The 23,211-nt window shown below is 42.6% G+C and overlaps 1 protein-coding gene across 1 annotated transcript in view; it reads left to right on the plus strand.

The window, feature by feature from the left end:
- Positions 1-23,211, plus strand: part of GAD2 (glutamate decarboxylase 2) — a 48,759-nt gene that overhangs the window by 20,968 nt on the left and 4,580 nt on the right. Inside the window, exons 8-14 of the mRNA XM_074985507.1 lie at positions 4,026-4,105; positions 7,794-7,848; positions 9,344-9,460; positions 12,461-12,525; positions 18,673-18,751; positions 20,635-20,784; positions 22,844-22,951. Of these exons, the coding sequence (XP_074841608.1) occupies positions 4,026-4,105; positions 7,794-7,848; positions 9,344-9,460; positions 12,461-12,525; positions 18,673-18,751; positions 20,635-20,784; positions 22,844-22,951 (654 nt within the window). The remainder of the gene's footprint in view (positions 1-4,025; positions 4,106-7,793; positions 7,849-9,343; positions 9,461-12,460; positions 12,526-18,672; positions 18,752-20,634; positions 20,785-22,843; positions 22,952-23,211) is intronic.

Below are 23,211 nucleotides of genomic sequence, written 5' to 3' on the forward strand. Positions count from 1 at the left end.
GAGGCACTGCAATGAATATGCAGCGCCTCATTAGCATAATTGCAGCTGCAGCGATTCGAAAGTGCAGCTTTTTGAAGTGCATGCCGCCCATGGAGACGGGACCTTCCAAAAGGACCCTCCCCACCCCCCAGTTTTCAGAAGCCCTTCTTCCTAGCACCAGATAGGTGTTTGGCTGTGGCATGTTTGGCTTGACCACCCTTTACCCTTCCACAAAAGTGACAGCAGACCTGTAGCAAGCTTGCATGACTTAAGTAACTCCGTTCAGCTGTAGTTATGACAAGCCAGCCTATGACAGCATACAGAGTTGCATTGCATGCAAACATCTATTCGTAGAACACTTAGGCTATGTCTACACTAGGCAAAGTAAGTAGATGATAGATATGCAATTCTAGCTACTGCAATTGCATAGCTAAAAATCAACTTATCTGCCCTCAGCTAACTTGACTGTCCATACATTTCTCCTGTTAACCTCCCATACTCCTCACGTCATGAGAAGTACAGGGGTCGATTGCGACCTCTGGGAAGTCGATTTCACACACCCATACTAGACATGCAAAGTCAAACCCCAGAGCGAGTTGATCTTCCAGAATAGTGTAGACACAGTCTCAGGGTCTGATTGGTGAATGCTGACTGTCTTTGGTAGGTGCTGAGCACCTTCAGCTGCCACTGAAATTAGCATTTACGTGCATGGTCACTGGGCCCCAATTCAAACGTGTAGGCACATAAAAATCCAGCCCCATTCATCAAAGCACTGAAGCACGTGCTAAACCTTGTCAATAGATGTTATACAGATGCTTAACTTTAAGAACATGCTGAAGTGGTTTGCTGAAGAGGGCTGGTTTGCTGCACTGTGGACCTAGAGCAGCAATTACAGGACCGGAAAGCTGAAAACATGAGTTTGGCACAGTCGATCAGTGCGCAATGCTGGCATATTGCATTCGTGTACCACACGGGACATTTTGGTTCAACCAAGAAATATTATTACAGCACTAGGTGTATAGGCCTGTCATGGGATGTCTGGTAACTGAGGAATTAGTGCAGGAACTGCCAGCCAGGCTGATTGGCAGCCTCACAGCAATTGGGAGAATAAAAGAGCCGAGCAGCAAACAAATAGGGCAGCTGCCAGAGGAGCCAGCAGTCCAGAGAAAGGAGGTTCTTGCAGCAAGCTGGTGTGATGCTACCCTGGAGTGACAACAACCCAAAGAAGTGATGATGTGCGCCACAGGCTGCAGAAGCCTGCCGAACTGAGGGGGTACAAAAGAGCTCAGGATACAGCTGAAGAGAGCTGATCCTGCCTGTGTGGGCTAAGAACCTGAGCTGGAACTAAGTGGAGTGGGTGGACTAGGGCTCCCTGGCTACTTCTTAGCACGGATGTAAGAGCCAACAGGTGTTTCAGGTTCATTGAGGACTAGGACTAGATAATCCCTGACAAACATAGGAGAAGTCTGTACGCACTAGTGGGACAGAATTAATAACCTTGCCTCTGGAAAATCACGTGCCCATCTGAAACAACAAGAAGTCCTGTGGCACCTTCTAGACTAACAGCTATTTTGGAATATAAGCTTTCATGGGCAAAGACCCCGTCTCTAAGGTGCCATAGGACTTCTTGTTGGTTTTGAAGATACAGACTAACTCGGCTACCCCTCTGCTGCATGCCCAGCTGAGCAGAATCTGTGCAATGTCATGTCTGACCAAAGGGTGGCACTGGTGGACTCAGATGCCAGGGCCACAAGGCCTCCATGGAGAGCTGCTTTGGTATGCCATCTGTAACTTCATACTTGTTGGTTCAAAAGTGATTTGGTTGTGACTAACTATGACAGCCTGTAGAATTGCATTTCAAGGGCAATTCATTTCAAATTCGTAATGCAGTTTAGTTCAGCAGTGGGTTAGTCTTTGTGATAGTATTAGCAGCATCTCTGTCACGAAATGCTTCACAACTATGTGCAATAAGCACGTATCTGTTATCGCGTTCAAGAAAGGCAAGCTAGTTTCCTACCAAACTATAATCCATTGAGTCAGTTTCTTACATTTGACAGAGAAAGGGGAAAAAAACTAACTATTAAAAGCTTGTTGATTTCAGGAGTCTGATGAGTGAAGAAAAACAACTTACTTATCCTATAAAGGAAAATCAGTGCTGACTGTATGACTCTGATAAGACTCTACTGAGATCATTATTCATGTAACTTTGAGAAAAAAATTCAGGGTTTCAAAAATCGTGTAATAAAATCAGCACTTTTTCATTACTTTACTAAATCTTGTAGTGTAACATATGCATATATTATTGTATAAGTAGCTACATGAAGAAAAGTTTTAGGGTGCACAGTTCAGCCCTAAAAATTAAGCAATTTCTATTTCAAAATACAAAATTTATATGCCCTGAGCACACATTTCTACCATTTTTAGTTTACCTGTCTGTTAATCCCACATGCATGGAGACGGTAAATCCCAATCTACACCTCAGAAGCTCAGGAAGATAAAAGCCCTGCCCCATGTATTACACGTGTCCAACATGTACTCTTCAATGATTTATAATTTAACCAAATCAAAACTTCTTTTCTCCAGAAAAGCCATTTCTCCTAAACAAGAGCAGATTTCAAGTCTCTATCCTCAGCTATTTTTCACTGAAGACAAAAAAAGTTTTAAGGTTAATTTTTAACTTGTAACCTTATATATAGTCACTCCTGCTACAATTAGAGAAATTACATTAGATAATTTTATGTAGTGGCAGAGTTATATCTTTGCTTTTTTAATGTTCTCCCCTGACTCATATTCTAACACCCCACATCTTACTAACTGTGGGTCCCTGTCTATCTCTGGCTTTTCTAAATTACATCCATTCAGGCCTCAGGATTCAAAACGCTGATGCATGCATTTAACTTAAAATAGACTTCAATGCCATTGATGCCACATGCTGTAAGTTCAGTGTGTGCTTAAGTGCTTTGAATGGGAGGCATAATAAACAATTTTAGCATCACCTCTGTTTTCCCAGTGTATGCAAATACAGCTGGGCTCAAACAATTGCTTTGTTCAGTGTAAGTGATTAATCTCTTCTGTAGTCTGCCTTTTGACTCACACAGTCCTGTGATGGTGAGGGATGGATTATGTACGCTTGTGTCTTTTCCTTGTCTAACGTCTGTGACTTTACGATGAAGTCTAGTATCTGATTTACCTCATTTCTGTGCCTTACCCTACACTAATACTGCTGTACATGATACAAATATGTTCCCTCCAATTCATTAGTCTGTGTTAAGGACTTATGACCACATGGTGGTGTGTACGCACATAACTTACGTCAATATTCAAGTATTCATGCATACTGAGTGGCAAACAGATTCTTCAGCTGTATAGCTAATTCTTCTAATTGTGAATTCACTGGAGGATTTCCAGTAGGAAAGTTCCGTTTATTCTTTTTTTTTTTTTTGCAAGTCTAGTGATCTGTAGTGAAAAAACGAAAGGCTTTACACTAGGAATGGGCAACCACGAATGGTGAGTGGGCCACATGAGTAGCCCTTCTTCACCTCAGTGGGTCACAGCAGCCCGTGTCCCTCCTGCAGCTCCCCTTTTCACCATCCCCAACCTCCACAAACCTCTCACACACTGGGGCGCCAGAGCCCCACACTTACATGCTCCACCCCTCCCTCCCAGCATTTTTGGAGCACCACAAATTGACTGATTCCCACTCCATCCTTGCACCTTCCCTCCCTCCCAGACGAAGAACATTGGAAATCAGCTGTTCATGGCATTCCTGCTCTGTGAGGGAGCTAAATAGCGCTGATATTTTGAGTAAAATAAGTTTGGATTTATTAATTTTGCTTCAGGTGGGGAGGGAGCATTGATATAAAATTTCAAGTCACACAGATGAGTTTCTGAAAAACTACATGAATAAATGGAATGATTGTTTATATGAGGCTTGTTATTCAAGGACACTTCAAGACTTCAGTGTTTCATATTTTGGTTTTGTTTTTCATTGAGTTGGATAAGAATAATATTAGACATAATACAAAACAACAAATATGCTTTTTCAGAGTCACTTTTCTGTGAAGAAGGGAGCTGCAGCCTTGGGGATTGGCACAGATAGTGTGATTCTGATTAGATGTGATGAAAGGTAAGTAAGGATTTCTTTGCACTTTGTTACAATGCTGCACCCAGGGACGGGACAAGCGATGGCTGCACACAAAAAAAAACGTGTAGGTCCATGTTATCAGATGGTGTGAATCAGCATAGTTCTAACTTAAGATTTAAACCAGTTTATACCAGCAGATGCAGTGGCACTTGGATCACAGCTTCTGCACCAACTGATAGCCAGAGCTGGTTGAAAATTAAAATATTTCCCAGGAAAGGAAAATTCTAATGGTTGTTTCTCCTGGAATGGAAACTCCCTTAAAATTTTGATTCAGAAATAGTGAAATACTTTGGTTTACTCAAAATAAAGATTTCTGTATTCTTAAATGGAAATATTTCATTTCAGTTTGCCTAGCTGAGCTGAAGTGTCTGAACAACTCAATTCAACATGGAACTATATCCGGCAGTAACTCATGGAAGTTTAATTAGGGGGTTCTCCTGCCCCCATTTCTGTTTATGATTCCCTGGAGGGACCCAATGTCTCATAAAGGGCCATGGCAGCAAACCTAGAGGAGGGAGCTGTGGTGTATCACAGGAGCTATAGTCCTGTCGGGACACCTAGATCAAAGAAGAGGATGCAGATGTGAGGCTCTCAAACTGCAGTGCGTTTGAGACGCTACACCAACTCAAGTGGACAGCGATTATTAGCAAATAGGCCCAAATGCAACATTTTGATTTAGTGCAATAAACCAACTTCCTTGAGAGAAAACTGAAATTGTCACAAAAATCAAAATTTTCTCACAGAAAGTTCTGTTTTTCTGGAAATTGGATTTTCTGGTTGTTTAAAAAAAAACACTTTTGAAAGAGAATTCCTCGCCAATTCTACAGAGAGCATTTCAGTTAAAAAATTGCCTTTCATTAAAAGCCATTGTCTATCTTTGTTATAATCTACTGAATAGTTTACACCTCCACCTTCTCCACCTCTGTCATATCCAGCAGCCCCGGGACTGGGCAGTTGCCAGAGAGTCAAATATTCTGGATACCAGAGAGGTATACCTAGCAAAGCATAACACTAAGAAACAAACAAAAATGTATGCAGAGTACTTTACTGACAGTAGTATTGTACACTGTAAACTTATATATACCGTATTTGCTGTTTTTATTGGTATTTGCTTTCACTATACTGTGCTTATGGCAAACAAAACTAAAATTTATTTAGGGTTAAAATGCCTGTTATTTGAGAGTTCTAGATGATAGAATGCTGGCTATGACAGAGTTTACTGCAAACTGAAGGCCTGACTAAATCAAATGTTCTGACCCTCTCATCAAAAGAAGAGACCCACCTGAGGAATTTAGAATAGTAATTACGGTTATTGATGCATAATCTCATCTCCTTAGTGCCAAAAAGTTGAGAACTCTTTGCAGCAGAATAAAAGATTGTGTGGAAAATGAGCAAGAAGTTCTTGATGCATCAGTATGTCATAGGAACACCACTGCTCTCTCTAGATACTAAGAACCAGGTTCACGTAGCTGGGGTCAGAAGATGGCCCTTGTAGGAATTCCGTGCAGTCAATGTACTGATTTGTTTTGGATTAGTGAAAATAATACTTTAAATTGTTCTTCTTAAAGACAATGGCAGAATTACTGTGTGTTTTTCATCCATTCCTGGAAGAGGCCAAAGAAACATGGCAGCCTACCAGGCCCTCTCCCACAATACACTAGGCAGGTGTGCTGGGATGGTCTTGTGGTTCTTATGAAGGAAGGGTGTGGATTGTAATGGCTGTGGGTCCATCTAACCTTTGGATGCTTATCAAGCCTGAGCCACACCTAGTAAAATCCGCCTGTGTTCCTGTAGTGGAGCTAGTTTTTGCTGTTTTTTTAATTTATAAAATCATGCAGTTAACCGGGCTTGTCTTCCATGCACGCCTTCTATGCATTCATATGGATTGGTAATGGTAGTATCTGGTTTACTCCACGGTCTTCTGCGTAGGTTGGCAATGCAATAGATTGCCTTGCTGTGGTCCTGAGGTCTTTAGCCTCTGCAGGGGACTTTGTTGTGTGGGCTAACCTGTATTTTGTCTGTATTGAGGGCTGATTTCCTGCCTCCTCCTATGTGAAATTTGACAGTGCTTGTAGCAGCCTTTATTATATATGTCTCTGTGTGTGTTTGGGTTTTCTGGGGCTAACTAATCACTTACTGTTATATGAATTTTGCCAGTGTGGTGCTCAGGTCTCTGTTACAGTGTATCTCTGCATGTATTTTGGCAATGCTGGTGGCTGGTAAACAACATGCTATTATACTGTATTTAGATTAGGAATTTCAAGTCTGGGTTTTACTTTCCTTTTATTCATCTTCATAATCCTAAAAGCAGTTTGAAGAGGAGAAGGGAAATATTGTTATTGTCTGACACCATAACAAATAAGGAGACAAGTGCTGGAATGGGCAGAGTATTCTGTATCAACCTGGAATCCCAAAACAAAACCGGGGCTGAGTTCAGCTTTTTTCCTTGGAAAGGCAAAACATCATGATCTTTTCCCAAAGCAAAGCTGTCCAAGCCCATCTCTTCCAAAAACTTCTTTATGCATCAAACTTTTGACACCATTGGGTGTGCTGCATAATAAGCACTAGCTGTCATCACAAACATCAAATTTTCTTTGCTGAAAATTAAGAACTTTCATTTATTTTATTTGCCTGACTTTTTAATGAGAATGGAACCAACACCCAGCAATTTTTTTGATTTTATAAAATTACTTTTCGTAAAATATTCTGGTTCTTGGATAGGAACCAAGAGTTAATTTTTATTTTTAAGCAAAAAGGGGAATGAACAGAACAGGTAATCAGAAAGTCTGCGTCTACACTAGCACGTTCTTTTGAAAGATTTTTGGAAAGAAGGCAGCTCTTTCGACAGATCCCATGGAGCATCTACATACAAGCAGTGTTCTTTCAACAGTAAATAAAAAAAAGTGGCATTTCTTCAAAATCGCTCTTCCTTTCCCGTTTCAGGAAGAGCGCCCCCTTTCAAAAGAAGATGTGTAGAGGCTCCTCAGGGCCCTTCCTTTGAAAGGAGAGTCCTCATTTTCAATCCCTGGCCTGTTCTTTTGAAAGAGCAGGGGCTTTGTGGACACTCTTTTGAAAGAGCAGATTGTTCTTTTGATCTGCTTTTTTGTGTATGGATGTGCTCCTTCAGAAGGGATCTAGTGTAACACCAATAGGCCTGGGTTGCTGGCCCCCTGGAATAGAACCTGCAAATAGAGGGTCTGAAGTCCCACACTCTACCACATGAGCTAAAGGCCAACTGGCTCTCAGCTGAAGCTGTAGAGCAGAGACTTCACTCACCCCAGGTGAGGTCTCAGTGCCTCTGGGTACTACACTAGCTTCCGGAAAACAGAGTCTAGGTGCACTATCCCTGCCCATCCTGGCTAATAGCCAATAATGGACCTATCTTCCATGACTTTAAATATAGCATTAAGTGAGGCTTCACCTTGGTCCCAAACACTGAAAGTACAGAAGCAATGTTTCCCCACTGGGGCACCAGCTGGATAATGGGTGACATGCAGCATTGTGCTGAAGGCCAAATCAAGGATTAGGCACCATTTAAGTACCTACTTTGTGAGGTTAAATGCTGCAGAGGCTTAATTTCATCCCTGTCTGGGATTATTTAAGTTGAAAAGTGATCAAAAGGGGTTGATTTCCAAACTGAATCTTTAATATGACCTTATCCGTTCTGCAGAGGGAAAATGATCCCATCAGACCTTGAGAGAAGAATTATTGAAGCCAAACAGAAAGTAAGTCTATTACCAGGTGCCCTGCAGAAATGATGCAGCGTTTTCCACTTCCATGCATAGGAAACCAGCACATTTTGCTCAATTTGATTCATGTTTTTAAGAGGCCAGCTGAGCAATTCTGTGTTATGTTCTGTTGCAGGACAACATGGAATTATACCATGACTTACTTATATGAAACACAACAGCATAATGAGGAAGGTTAGAGGTGCTGAACAAACAATATGTTTAAAGATGTTGCCTGACCTTCCCAAGGCATTTGTCGTCCTTCTATGTTATATGATATAGTGCACTTCTCACTGTGTGATACAGTCACTTGCTGAATGTTGACACTAAATGAGAAGAAACTTGAGGACTGAGGGGCTTTTTTTTAATAAACTGAAAATATTCTTATAAAAGTCATAAAATCAAGAGGAGTTAATTCAAAGAACTAAAGGTCTTCTCCAAGGTACAGTTTTATGTGTGTGCACTTTGACAGCATAAATACAAAGTGCACTTTTATTTTTATATGGTGGCCATGGCAACAGTTGCTGTACAGTAATAATTTAAAAATATAGTTCAAAATTCACAAGAAAAACTGGTCGTTGTAAAAACTTATTTTGCCTGAGATAAACCAGAGGGTAGGTGAAACTATAGCAAAAAAATCAAAACATTCAACCAAAAACCTACTAAGGGCGGGAGGAGGCGAGTTTGGGCATTTTAAGGTCTTTTTATCAGTTGCTGATTGTATATTAGGAAACCTGTATTTTATGTCATTTTTCATATCTGTATTTTACACCACAGTCTTGCAAAGTCTTAGGCACTTACTTAACTTTATACGCTTAGAGTAGTCCCAATGGCGGTAGAACTGCTCTGTGCTAAAGGTGGAAAATAAACATAAAGCTTGGGAGGATCAGGACTTTATAACATGGATTCTTGGAGAAGAGAATGTGCCATCCTACGTGATGTACAGAATCTAGCATGTGCTGAATATAATGGTAATATACATCATAACATAGATTACTTCAGATTTACCACAAAGGTTTATTATTCACTGATGCATAAAGATAGGTTGGTGTTTGTGTCCTACGTGTTGTTAAAAAAGTATCCATTTTTTACTTCAAACAGATAGTGTGAAAAGGTTCATTCTGAATATTCTACAACTAATTTATCTTTACTTACAAAAAGTTGGTTGGTACAGTGTTGGCCTTGGAAGTTTGCTGCCATCTAAAGGCAGAAATTGCAATATCATAAACATCTAGAATGAGAAAAGAAAACAAACATGAGGGAGCCCCTGATTTCCGAATGGCAGCTTTCTTTGCTGGCAGCTTAAAGCAGGTTTGTCACCTGGGAGACAATATATTTATTCAAGATTAACAGAGTATCTCCAACAATTAAAGTTTCACTTATACCATGTTCTGATTACTTGGAAGAAAATAGAACTGCTGCGGATTCAGGTAGGTTCCATGGTTGACAAATAATAATCTTTCACTGAGGAATATTTCTCTCCTTTGTGTAGGGATTTGTTCCTTTCCTAGTTAGTGCTACTGCAGGAACTACAGTATATGGTGCATTTGATCCACTCCTCGCTATTGCAGACATCTGCAAGAAATACAAAATCTGGATGCATGTGGATGTAAGTACTCTATTGCTCTAGGGACTGGTTTACAAAGTGTGCCAGCATGAGTTCACCCATCTGTGCACAGAGTCATTTTCTGCAGATGATAGCATTCTTGGTTCCTCTAATGTGAGCTAATGAGCGAGAGCCTAATTTTCCACTCCTTTGATCTGAAAAAAAAAAAAGGGGTAGGCACCTGGCTGTCATAGTGAGGTCGCTGAGAGCTGTGGGCGTTCTGCACCTTTGAAAAGCAGGCCACTTTTAGCTGTCTCAACATGCATTTCAGCGACTCACTTTAGCAATCGTAGCTTGAAAATCATGGCCTCAGCTCTGTATCTCTAGGCATCATCATTATGAGACAATAACACATCCCATACAGGCCCATCAAAATAGATCAAGCTGGTTGGAAAAAAAATAACATTTTTTTCTATCAAAAAATCCCATAGCATTGTGGCTGGAATGTTTCACAAAAATGTAATTGTTTCAATGACAGTATTGTCCGGAGGGTATCTCCATTCCAACATGGAATTTGGGGGAGGGGTATGGAAAGAGCTGGGGAAACCTCCTCACAGGACAGCCTGCGGGTTAGTGTGCTCACCCAGAATGCGAGAGGCATGACTCCAAGTCTCTATTGCGTCTATTTTAGCTATTCTGGGGTGGGGAGGGGGAGTGTGTCTTACAGGTTCTAAGGAATGAATACATTTTTGACATTTTTTATGAAACAAAATTGTTTTCTGGCTAGTCCTCAATATAAACAAGTGAGGCAAAGGCTGTTAGTTATTTCTAAACTTGTAGTCAGGTAAGGCTATAACTTGCCCCCGATGGCTAACCCACTGAGGTCCCCAATGCATCTGCAAGTCAGTAACACAGCACACTTCAATTACACAAACAATTTCGCAGCACACCCACTTTTTACCTGGTGTGACAGTCCACCATGATAGGAGTAACCGCTGAAAAATTCGGCCATTACTTGATTAAGTTATTTGATTACTTGGAGGGGAGGAGGCAGCTTCAAAGAGCCAGTTCCCCTCCCCTCCCCACCAGCCCTTTTGAGCCATGGTTGGTCAATTCCCCCCCGCCACCGGCTCTTTGCTGCTTTGCAAAGCCTCTGCAAGAGGAAATTGACCAACCCCACACCAGCAGGGAACCAGGCAGCCTTGAGGCTTGAGCCCCCAGCTGGCCCAGGGTTGGTCTCTTTCCTCTCCCCTCAACTCTTTGCAGCGCCATGGAGGAACTGATGACCCCACGCCAGCTGGGGGCTCAAGCAGTAAGGCTGCCTAGTTCCCAGCTGGAATGGGGTTGGTCAGTTCCCCCTCACAGAAGCTTTGCAAAGGGTCTGCGGGTGGGAAATTGATGACCTCACGCCAGCTGGACTCAGGCAGCCTTGCAGTTTGAGCCCCCACCTGATGTGGGGTCATCTCAGTGTGCCGTAAAATATCATGAACTCCCCCACCCTTGGCTCTGCAAAGATCTGGGGGTGGAAGGGAAACTGATGAAATTTCTTCAGCACACCTGTTGAAAACCACTGTGCGAGACTAGCTTGACAAATTATTCACTCACTTTATTGGGTTCCTCACTGTGCCCCATTCTCCTGCACATACTGGAAGATGATCTCTCTTACCCAAGAGCTCTGCAGGAGAAAAGAGGGTGGGCAGGGGAGGGGCAGGCACTAGAGGAGGTCTGAGGAGATGTTAGTGGTTTGAATTCTGATGCAAAACCCATCTCTCCTGCTGGGCTGCCACACCACGCTATCAGTCCCACAGTCACAAAAAGGGAAAGGCCAACATACCCATCTGCAGGCCTGCTGCCAGGGATTCTGGGCCCCAGGGCAGAACTGTCAATGGCCCACAACCACACAAAAGCTATGCCTGCACAGATGTGGTCTGCCTGGCATTGGGGTAGTGCTGTGCTTGTTCTGGCTGGTGTCCAACGAGGTGCTGGCTGCAATGCTGGAACCACTCTTCCAGCATGACCAGGACTTGCACATGCCTGACTGACAGTTTGCCAACTGTCCAGTCATGCAAACCAAAGAGCCTTGCCTACCCCTCCTCCCGCCCGTTTTCCTGAGGCCACACTCCTGTCCCAGCCCATCACGAAGACCCTGCGCCTACACACGCCATCCCACTTCTCGCCATCGCTTGCTCTCCCTCACCCTCACTCACTTTTACCAGGCTGGGGCCAGGGTGTGGAAGGAGTTGCCAGGCTCTGGGAGGGAGTTGGGGTCGGGTGTGTGCAGGGGCGTGTAGGCTCTGGGAGGAGTTTGGGTGTGAGGTGCTGGTCTGGGGCAGGCTGCCTGTGGGAGGAGGTGAGAGGGGCAGTGCTCACCTCAGGTGGCTCCCGAAAGTGACCAGCACACCCTTCCAGCAGCAGCTGCTGGCCAGGTGCTGCTGCTTGCAGGCACTGCCCCAGCAGCTCCCATTGGTCACAGTTCCTGGACATTGGAAACTGCAGACTTGGCACATGGGATAGGGTCAGTGCAAGGGGATCCCTTCCCCTTGGGCTGCAGGGACCTGCCAGCTGCCTTCAGGAGCCATGCACGGCGAGGGTGGGCTGGAACCTGCTGTGGCTCTGCTACAACACCACCAGTGGTGGCAGTGGCCAGGAGACCTTTTTAAATCTTCCCTTTCCTCCCTCCCCATCTGCAGGCCTGCCACCTCTGTGTGCCTCCAGTCACTTCATGGCTGCCTGCTGCTACAGACTGGGGCTGGTCTACCCTACTGCTGTCATCTATGGTTACAGTGAAGGAGGCATTAGATTGGCTAGTGATGCTGGTTGACACACAGGCCTTTGCCAACACCACCCCTGTCACTGCCTCCTGGAAGAAACCACAGAAGATAGAGATGTAACCCTTAGTGCAGTTTGTTATCCAGGCCCTACGCTGTAGCTCCATCTGAGGTGTTTAGAACCATATGGGTTCAGCAGGAAAAGGAGACGACATAAAATTATTCACACACGGATGCAAGCACTAGACGAATACAAAACTGCCTGTTCCTTAAGCCTGTGTATCTTATCTTTCAGGCAGCATGGGGAGGCGGGCTGCTGATGTCTCAGAAACACAAATGGAAATTAAATGGAGTTGAAAGGTATGATTTATTAACAAGTTAAGGGCTCCAGTATGCGTATGATTACCGCAGAAAAAAATCTACCCTTTCTATTCATTATTATAATTTAATGTCCAACCTATAGCATAAAGCAATCTTTCAAGCTATATTCTCTCTGCTAAAATAGTATTGCTAAGCTCCTTTATGTGATAGGTTGTGTGACTAAAATCTAGGGATGTGACTTTGTTTTCTTGTGCAGATAATGTAGCATTCTTATTTGTGAATCACCCCTTTTAAACTGTATTCTGAGCTCCAGAATGGTCTTTGTGTGATTCTCTCTATCCGCCTGTCCAAAAATAATTAGCAATTGCATTTCAGAAAGAATTGAACCTCGGAGACCTTGCAGCAGGGTTACCAAACTGAGATCATTGCAGTTTTTATTGGGGAGAGCATTTATAAACCCTCAAATAACTATGAAATGGCAGCATGACACAATTCCATGGCATTAACATAACTCTAAATCTTTGTGCAATGTCCTAGTAATACTGGAGTGTAACTTAGTGGGTTCTAGCTAGAATTTTACCATCAAAAGCATGGACATGCATACTCTTGCTAGGAATATTTAATTTACAGATCCAAATTCAAAGCTTCTTCTCTTCTCCACTTCTTGGTAGTTGCAATATTCAGCTCATATGCGCAAAAGCTCAGATTTTCCCACTGTTTGAATATGCCTCATGTCCATCAATCCTTGGGCTGGATCTTGAAAATGTTGAGATTTGGACATAGAGGGTTTTGAATTCCACCCAGGATGAGTGCATCTGTAAGACACAGAGGAATGATGAACCAATACAATAGCAGTAAAGGATAAGCTTGAATGAACTCCTGAGCAAGTGTATGTCCAGAACCTTTGTTGAAACTGCTGTCGGTTAAGATTAGGATATCATTCCCATTGTATTTTTTTCTGGTTTCTAGCAAAACCACAGCTCCCTGCCAGTTAAATTTCAGTACTCCTCCCAACTTCCTCCTTTTTTGCCTTCATACCTTTGGTTTTACTTAATTCCAATGATGTCCTTTCTGGCTTCACCATATTTTCCCTCTTTTCTTCTCCTGCAGACTCTATATATTCATGTCTCCGTATGAGGGCTCAGTCTCTTTCTCTCAGATGCACAAAGCTATAAGGCTTTTTAGAATTGTTTCTAATCTTGAATTCCATGCAGCCAGTTAAATCCTATCCAAATGATCACTTTAAAAGAGACTTTAGGATTCAAAAAGGACTTCCAAAAGCTAGACATTTTTTTAAAGAAACACATCTTATCACTAAATACATACACACTGTGCTTATGCAGGATATACTTCAAAACATCCAAGAAATTGAAATTCCTCCTCCTACTGCTTTTCAGGATGTAGCATTAAAGAGGAACCTGAATCACAGAACCTGAATCCAGGATATGAACCAAAACTGACCTTTCCAAAGTCAGAGGTGTTTGCATTGGAAGTTTTCGTTCAATCTCTGGTACAGACATGTCTTAAGCATGAATTCAGACCTACAACTCGGTTGAAACTGCCCCAACATTCAAGGGGTTTAGATCTAGTGTTCTGATAAGGGTCATCTCCCCGTACAGAGCAGTGAATAACATGGGAATCCTGCTGTTCTCTCTGAATGACACTCTGCGTGTCCGTTTTTCAAATGTGGGTACCTTTATGGAATGTTCAGAGCTCACACAGGGATGCTCATATTGGTGCTTCATTACATTAATGGGACACAGCTATCCCACTAAGGTGGTCACATTTGGCTATTGCAAAGTGAGCATGAGCCCCTGCAACCACTTCAGCCTCCAATTGCTAATAGTCATTACATGCAAATAAAGGCAGTTCTTGATCAAGCAAAACTCCAGGATGGTCCATTAGGAAATTTCCAATAGAAAATAATTTGTCTTGTTTTTGTCTATATAACTTTCTTCTTTGAATGTGACTGTCAGCCATCATTTCACTGAAGTTCATATAAATAGTTGACGTCAATACTTTTTGTAAATTTAATTAGCTTAAGATGTTGTGCACAACTGTGATGAATTTTAGAAAATGGATGACCTGAAGGTCAAGGTAATGATTTAGGCAGAAAATTTATACTTGGGTATTGGTGCTTAACCCTTTTTGCTGTAAAAAGACCAAACCACCTTCATTAACTGGAAGCATCTTAAGGAACTTGTTTATGGAGCTCTGTAAAGACAGATAAAAGTTCATTCTAACAGCAAAGAGTTAATAGGCTTGAATGCAAGTTTAGAGTCATTAACTCCAGTACCCTAAACAGATGAGTGACTTTGAGCTGATTAAAAGCTGTCAAATACTCAAAGAGCGGGGCCAGGTAGCCAGATGCTGTCTATGAAAGAGTATTCCCTGCAGACTTTGCTTCGGGCTCTGCATAGTCCCATTGAAATAGCAGGAAAGGCAGCACCGAAGTATTCTGCCAGCCTTCATATTTTGCAACTGCATGTAGTTGCATTGATAAGGATGATCTCTTCTGGGCTTAGAATCTCTGAAACTATAGTTTGGGGTGTGGGGAGCAAGCTGAGAAAAGATAACAATGGTCATGTATTAATATGCAGGGATCCCATAGGATCCCAAAGCACTTCTTCACAAACCTTACTGACTGGTTTCCAAACACAAAAAGCAAAAAACCTCCCTGGCCAGACTGTCAAACAGTCACCTCTATTTTTGCAGGTGCAATTTTGATCTCCTAGATATTTGCACCCTCTAATGAAGTGACGTATTTAGACGTCTACATTTCAATAACTCCTTCTCCAGCAAAAAAAAAAAAAAACAACACAATCCTGTGCAGTAGGCATCAACCACCCTACAAAGTATCAACTCTGCAATTAGCAAAAGCAAATCAGGCATAAAACAAAATTAAAAAATTAACAATCAATCTATTCTCCCCTCCACCCTGCCCGAAACCTCAGTCCTTCAATGGTCACCCACTTTGTTTGTGCTCCCTCTCCCCCAAGCCCTAGGCAAGCAGATAGATTTTTCAGCGTGCCTTTGAGTCACCAGACTGTCTTTTTCGTATTTGACAGAGCAGAAGGAGTGGGTCACTTCCAGTGAAGGGCCACTGACAGAGAATGACATGGCAGCATCTACTTTTCTTTAAACTCTATGGGATCCAGACCAGTGTTCCCTCTAATCTCATCCATTCACATGCAGATTTTTTCCATCCTTGTGTAGAATAATTTTATGTGCACCAATGCGGATGCGAATGTGTACCACCAGTAGAAGCAAAAGCCTCACTTGTGGACACGCTGCTAATCGACTGGGTGACATTGGAATCTCTTCTCATCAGCCACACAAGTGCACAGCTTATTGGGAACACTGATCCAGATTCAGATTTGCAGATGCAATCCAGTATGTAGAGATCTAAGTGACCTGAACTGTGGTCACAATTAACTGTGAGTACAAAAATGTACCTTCAAGTAGATGTGTCTCTTAAAACTGACACCCATTTAAGGCTGAGCAGAATAAGTGCCAATTCTGGTCCAAACTGTGGCCCATACAATATTTCTGCAGAGTGGAGAAAGATGAGTGCCAGGGGTCTTCTTTGAGTCCTAAGCTGGCTACCCATATTGCAAGAAGCAACACAATTGGAAAGCATCCACTACAGGTCCTTTATTTACATCTTGCATTGCTGGTGTGGAGTCAGTGGAATTTGGGCCAGAGCCATGAGGAAAGTAATCTGTTGCTGGTATATATTACTTCTGTCTGCCTCTACACTCACAGACACAGACACAGATACACACACACACCCCTCCCATCTTCCTTCCTGAAGCTGTGTGGGGAAACCAGGAAGCAGATTATAGCCCAATACAAAGTACTACACAGCAAAGAATGAACAAGAGCTCTCAGCTCTTCTAGTGCTTTTGACAGACATACACCTAACAAATGCTCACATAATGCATTTTATGTGTGTATATCATGAATTAGGCAATCATATGCAGAGAGCAATCTTGGAACCTAAGCTAGGTGTTCATTCTAGATGTTAATAGGCCTGTAGCCACCTTTGGAGATTTCCAAACTTGCCCAATTCTGAACATCAAAGGCACAAATCAATCTGTACATATGTTAAACCAAGTATTTGATTTTATTTAACCACTTTTGAAACTTGGGATATTGAGATATTCTTCATCTTTGTTGTGTCTAAAAATACTTTTTTGAATGTTCTCTCATGTAGAACAAGATGGGATCTTTTAGGTTGTTTTAAATTAAACACTTCTGCAAACCATGCTAGGCCACTATTTGCTGTGCTTCAGAAGCAGGTTTCTCTGATGACTTGTTGTGCTTCAAAAAGAATCTCTTGCATTAAATGGTTTACTTAAAAAAATCCTGCAAATACCCCAAATAAAGGGAAATAAGCTCCAAAAACATTTTGAATCCCCAGTACTGTTCTTACCCCTTTCCAAGCCATTTGCAGTGATGTGACTCACTAGCAGTATTACTTTTGCTGTGCCAGTGAATCTCTCTTCCCATGTTAGAGCATCTTGAGAAGCATACTATATCAATTCAGTAAAGACAGGAACTGGTGGGGTTTTCTCGTGCTGGGTGGGGAAACCAGGAAGCAGATTATAGCCCAATACAAAGTACTGGTGGGATTTTCTCCTGCTTGAGTCAATGCATGCCAATAAGTATTTCAGCATGCTCTTGGACTTTCTTCTGCCATCTTGGTAACCAAGATAAGTGACCAAGAGCATGAAAGAGCTTTTGAGATAATACTAAGCTCACTACTCAGGATCCTTTTGAGCCAGATCTCAGATTGTGTAAATTGTCATAGCTCTCCTGCAGCCAGTGGAGCAATGAGAAGGTACACCAACTGAGGATATGGCCATACAGATAAAGTTCACTGAAGCACGTAAGACTCATTTGTAATGTGATTTTTGGGACAAATGTTCAAAGATGTGCAAAGATTCAGATAAGCCTCAACAAGTTGATGGGAGCACTGGATGTTTATGACTAGAGCCCTCCAAATCCACGGACATCCACTTTATAGTCACAGGTATCTGCATCTGTGGATGTGGCAGCAGATAACCACATCCGCAGACACGGATATGCATACAAACTTTGTATGTGGATTTTATTTATTTATTTATTTATTTAACTTAGTATCTAGAGCCTTGCAGATTTGCAGATATCTGCTTTATATCCATGAGTAGCCACATCTGCAGATGTCACTGCTGATATCCACAGCTCATTTTTGTATCTACAGATGCAGACACAAATTTTGTATCTACGGGGGGCCTCTATTAATGAGAATCAGATACCAAACCTGTTTATGCACCTTTGAAAATCCCACTAGGAACTTACCTATGTCTTAGCTACCTACACACCATTGCAGGCTGGTCTAAAAGCAAATAGGTGTTTTTGACACATTCACTGTTTTCCTTTAAAATGAAGATAAATGACAAGAAAGGCTGGTGCTCACAATGTCAGATGTATAGCACCACAGCCCCATATTAACTCTCCAGAGCCATAGTTGAGGACCTTTGTGGCCTAACTATAGAACAACCCTTACTTTGGCGAGTAGTCTGCCTGATGAATTTACAACAGTCCCCCACAATGTGAGTAAAGGTTCTACATCTGAGCCCTACACAGCCAGTGTTAGATATATGCAAACTAAGCAATTGGTTAGGGCCCTGAGCTCCAATTCATTTTTTTATTATGGCTATGTCTGCGCTAGCCCGGATGATACACCTGTTCAGAGGTGATCTTCTGGGGTTCAATTTCACACATCTGGTAGGGATGCTCAAAATTGACCTCTCCGGGGTCACAGTCAACCCCTGTACTCCTTGTGAGACACAGGAGTAACTCCTGATGACTTTCTTTAGTAGGGTAAGATGAGCGCAGATACCAGTAAGCTGAGCGCAGATACATCGATTCTAGCTACATGATTGCCATACCTAGAATTGCATATCAACTTACTTTGCCTAGTGTAGACATAGCCTGTGTATTATAGCCAGGTAGGGGCTCTCAAAATTCCAGCACTGCCTCAGGGTCTTGTATGAACTTTAATTCTCACCCTTCTGGAAATGATCATGCTTCTTGTCAGCCTTGCAGCTTTGAGGCCCATACGAGCCTTATTACTTATGTTTATTATTTAAATGTTTTCGTGATTTCAGGCTCTCAGTTTAATGTTGTTTGTTGTTGTAGGGCTAATTCTGTGACTTGGAATCCCCACAAGATGATGGGTGTCCCCTTGCAGTGTTCTGCTCTGCTGGTTAGGGAAGAGGTACGTCTTCGTCAATTTGTACTCTAGTCGTTTCTGACATATTTTCCTCGAATGTGCTGGGTGCCTTCGTTATAACTGCGTCATAGCTAATGTAGGTTAATGTTATGAAGATTACAGACGAAAATGAGAAAAAAGCCTCTAGGCACTTGCTCAGACTACAAACACAGAGAAAGCATTTAAAGCAGCTGTCCAGGAGAAAGTAATGGCTATAGCTTGACAGTATTTTGGTGATTTTGAATTTGAAATACACAGAACTAAGTTGTGCATGTAACCCCACAGCTTTCAGTGCTGTATGTAGGTGTGAGAAAAGGCAGAATATGACCAATTACAAATAACAGTTGTACTAGCAAAACAATGCACAGTGTCCATGAGTAATTGCCCTTTCAGACATCTGAAGGTCAAACAAATGGCTAGGCATTACAACAAGAAAGAAAGAAACCGACCGACCGACCGACCGACCGACCTTGTGCAGGATCGAATGCAAAAGGAAATGGGAGTTGACAGAGAATAACATCTACATGTTTTATTTAGTGGTAGGACAGCTACAACTGGAAGAATTATCCTTCAAGCTTGTAATCTTCATATAGCAGCCAGTCATCGGAACAGCTGCCACATAACCACCACTTATTAGACCAGCTATTGAAAAGCTGGTTACTGCTCTGCTAACAGCTGCACAACAGATTGTACACAAAATATGCTTAAACAGAAAGAGAGGAGCTAAGCTGTATTTGCCCTGTGAGACAAGACATGGCCTTACTGAAACTAATGCCATTTCTGACCTGGAGTGAGAGCTGGTATCTCACAAAACGAGTACAGCCAATTCTTACCTCATTTTTCCATCTCACGTTCATGAATTTCATATACCGTATAGCTAAGTCCTGAAAACAAAGACCCTTCATGGACTGCAAAAAACATGCATGAACCCTTCAACAGAGGCAGGATTTGGCTCTTGATACATAGTGCATGCCAGTAAAAAGGAAAACAGGGAAAAATTGTTAACTTTATGCTTTTTGTGAAACAGCTGCCCTTACCTTAGCTCAAAAACAGCCAGTTAGTAATGGCCTCAGGCCATAGGCACCAACGCCTCATCTTTCTGAGGGCGCTCGACACACACAGACCCCTGCTTCAGGCCTGGCCCCCACTGCACAATTTGACCCAAAACCCGTGCCCTCCCAACCCGGCTCTTCCCACCCCTGCACCATCCCTGCCTCACCTCCTCCCACAGGGCACCCTTTCCCTCCAGAAGCGGTGGGAGGGCCAAAGGGGAGTTGGTCAGTGGAGCTGCCAGTGCATGAGGGGTGCAGGGGACAGGGGGAGAGGAGAGGAGCTTGGCAACAGTTGGTGCTCTGCACTCAGTAATTGTTCCCCGGGTTGCTCCAGCCCCAGAGCACCTGCAGAGTCGGAGCCTATGCCCCAACCAGCTTTGTGCACCGTGAAAGACTGTCTCCCAAAATGCCACTTTGCAGCCTCAAAAGGAATCAAAATACAAAAGGGACCACTTACCTTCAAAAACAGCACTAGCAGTGTGCTTAAAAGCACACTCACCCCACTCGGCCCAAGGTCACTCTCACTGTTTAAGAACCATGTAAGCACCTGGGTTCTAGCATGAGTGGTGTGGGAGGCCTGGTGTGTGCCTTCAGCACTGGAATGAACCGCACCCTGAAAGCCCAAAGATGGGGAATAGTAGTTTAGACACAAAACCAAATCTGCAAAGAGTGTTGTGATATTATTTAGAAGAGCCACAATTGCTGGGTCAGCCTGTTTTATTCAGAGCAATGTTTTGCAAAGTCATTTGGGAAGGTTACATAATAGAAATAGAGATAACAAAGCAATAAAGCCATGCAAATGACAATTTTCCTTTAATGTGTCTCTGTTTCTTTAAGGGCTTGATGCAGAGCTGCAATCAAATGCATGCTTCCTACCTCTTTCAACAAGATAAACACTATGATTTGTCATATGACACTGGAGACAAAGCATTGCAATGCGGGCGTCATGTTGATGTCTTCAAGCTATGGCTGATGTGGAGAGCAAAGGTAAGCAAGTATGTGATGTATGTGTTTAAATTAAAATAGTGAAGAGTTTTGCTTAATAAAATCATACTTTCAGAAAATGGGTAACCTGTGAGGGAAGAATGAACACGAATGGAAAATTAGTAATAATTATAATAAGAGACAGATACCGATCTCCAGTTTCTTTACCATAAACTGATTAGCTACAAAGCATTACATATGACTTTAAAAATTCATACTGCCTGCCACTGTACACCAATTGCTGCATCTGCCTCTAACAATCGGAAAGGGAGAAGAAATACTATGTTTAAGTAGAAGTGTAATCAGGCCAGAAAGTATCTGGAAATTTTAAAACTACAGATGATAAATTCGTGACTAACACATCTGGTTCCATTTTATATCATGATAACACCACAGTCATTTTATCACTGTGGACAAAAAAATTAAAATCTGAAAGCACTGGCTCATTTTGACTCATGTAGTTTTATGTAATATTGCTAAATAAATACTTTTATGTATGAATTCAAAAATGATTATGCCCAACTGTTTCGGGCTTGGTCATTGCAGTTGACTGCATTGTTTCTATAAAAAAAGGACTTAAAAAAACTGGAGATGCTTTATTCAAATTCTGGAACAGATTCTGGGACAGCTCTTTGGGACTGTAATCAGAAGTCTGCACAATTAAATGTAAGCTATCTTTGCGCTTCCCTGATTCTCAGGCCACTAGGCACTGGTCCAGTCACAGGGAGCAACTTACAGAACCCTTAAGGCTGTTTTCAAATTGTGCTGGTTGAAATAGCCTCCAAGGAGCTGCTGTAACAACGGGAGCCTTCAGAGTGCCAGGGAACTTTGGCCACAACCCGTTTTCTTTGTCAACACCCCTGATGTTTCACTCTGCAGTATTATAGGATGCCTCTACCCAGAGGACCACTTAAACTGTCTTTAAATCTGCTTTGCAGTGCCAGAGCTTCCCTGCATTATGTGATTTGTGCTGAGTGACATTTGTTTAGAAATAGTTTTAAAGGCCAGATCATTTTCATATTTCTCTGACTATTTTTATTCCCTGTTCCAGCCACTATTAAATGTAGAATATTTACATGAACATAGGCTCAGTGTTCCTTAAACAGTGTGTCTGTTCCTGCAGCTTTTTTCTCCTGACTTGACTCCATAATAATGCTTTGTTAGTGGCATCACTGTAGCTGGTGTTTGCAGAAAGGATTGTGATGTCACAAGCAGACTTGAATTTGAGAGGAAGCAGCTGGAGAAACTGAAGCTCTTAAAAACAAAGATTCTAGTTTCATACTAATGTCCTCTATTGAGTAGTGATGAGGAGAGGAAAAATATGTCTGTGCTGAAGAGACATCAAGCTGCTTACTTTATCATTTAATTTTCCAGGTGATTTTTGTGCTAGATTGCTTCACCTGCAAGTGAAGTCTTCTTTCCATAAAGCAAAGCAAAATTTCCAGCATGTTCACAATGTGACTGAACCCTGACCAAGAGGGTACACCTGTAGAGTATATGCTCCACAGAGATGGGGGCTGATATCTGGGCAAGATGGGAGGGGGCCCTGGTTCCCAGCAGGGCCTTGTGCAGAGGGAGGTGGCTGTGGGGCCAGCTTCCACCCTTGACTCCAGTGGGGATTTAACAGGACTGTGGCTCTGGCTGCCACCTCTGCTGCAGTAGTGGCAGCATCAACCAGGAGACCTGGGCCCTTTTGAATCACCAGACCCTGGGGCAGTTGCCCCACTCTCTCAGTGGCCTGTCCACAGCTTTCCGATCCATGGCCTCGCTGCGGAGGCCACCCCAAGTTTTCCCATCAATGGCAGATAATGGCCGTTTAAGAACTGGACTGATAGCGCCTGCCTCTTCCACAGAAGTCAGATGGTTACAGCTAGAGCTGAGTAAACTACTCAGAGCAAACAAAGAGATGCACGGCATCTTGCAGAGTCAGGTCTTGACCCATTCCAAGATAGACTTTAGAGAAGTAACCTGCATCATTACTTTAGTAAGGCTCATGTATTTCCTGACACACAGATTACGGAGAGATATAACACGTTGTGCTCTTTTTTTTTTTTAACTGAAGGGAACTACAGGATTTGAAGCACACATTGACAAGTGCTTGGAACTTGCAGAATATCTATACAATAAAATAAAGAACAGAGAAGGTTATGAAATGGTGTTTGATGGGAAGGTATGTATTCTGACTGACTGACACTTCAAATATTCAGTATGTTTAGTACAGAGTCATGATGCTACCGATAGGACAATCTACTTTTGGAAGACCCAGCAACCTGCGCCTTACAAGGAAACTGCTAAGGATTCCCATAATTGCTGGACAGGTGAAGTGAGGCAGCAGAAAGATCTATTGTAGCTTGTACTCAGAAGAAAGCCAACAGCCCACTTTTACTGGAGACTAAGATGTAAACAGGCTCTGCGGGACATGCCAGTGCC

Source organism: Carettochelys insculpta, chromosome 2 (genome assembly GCF_033958435.1).
Source record: "Carettochelys insculpta isolate YL-2023 chromosome 2, ASM3395843v1, whole genome shotgun sequence".
Lineage (NCBI taxonomy): Eukaryota > Metazoa > Chordata > Testudines > Carettochelyidae > Carettochelys > Carettochelys insculpta.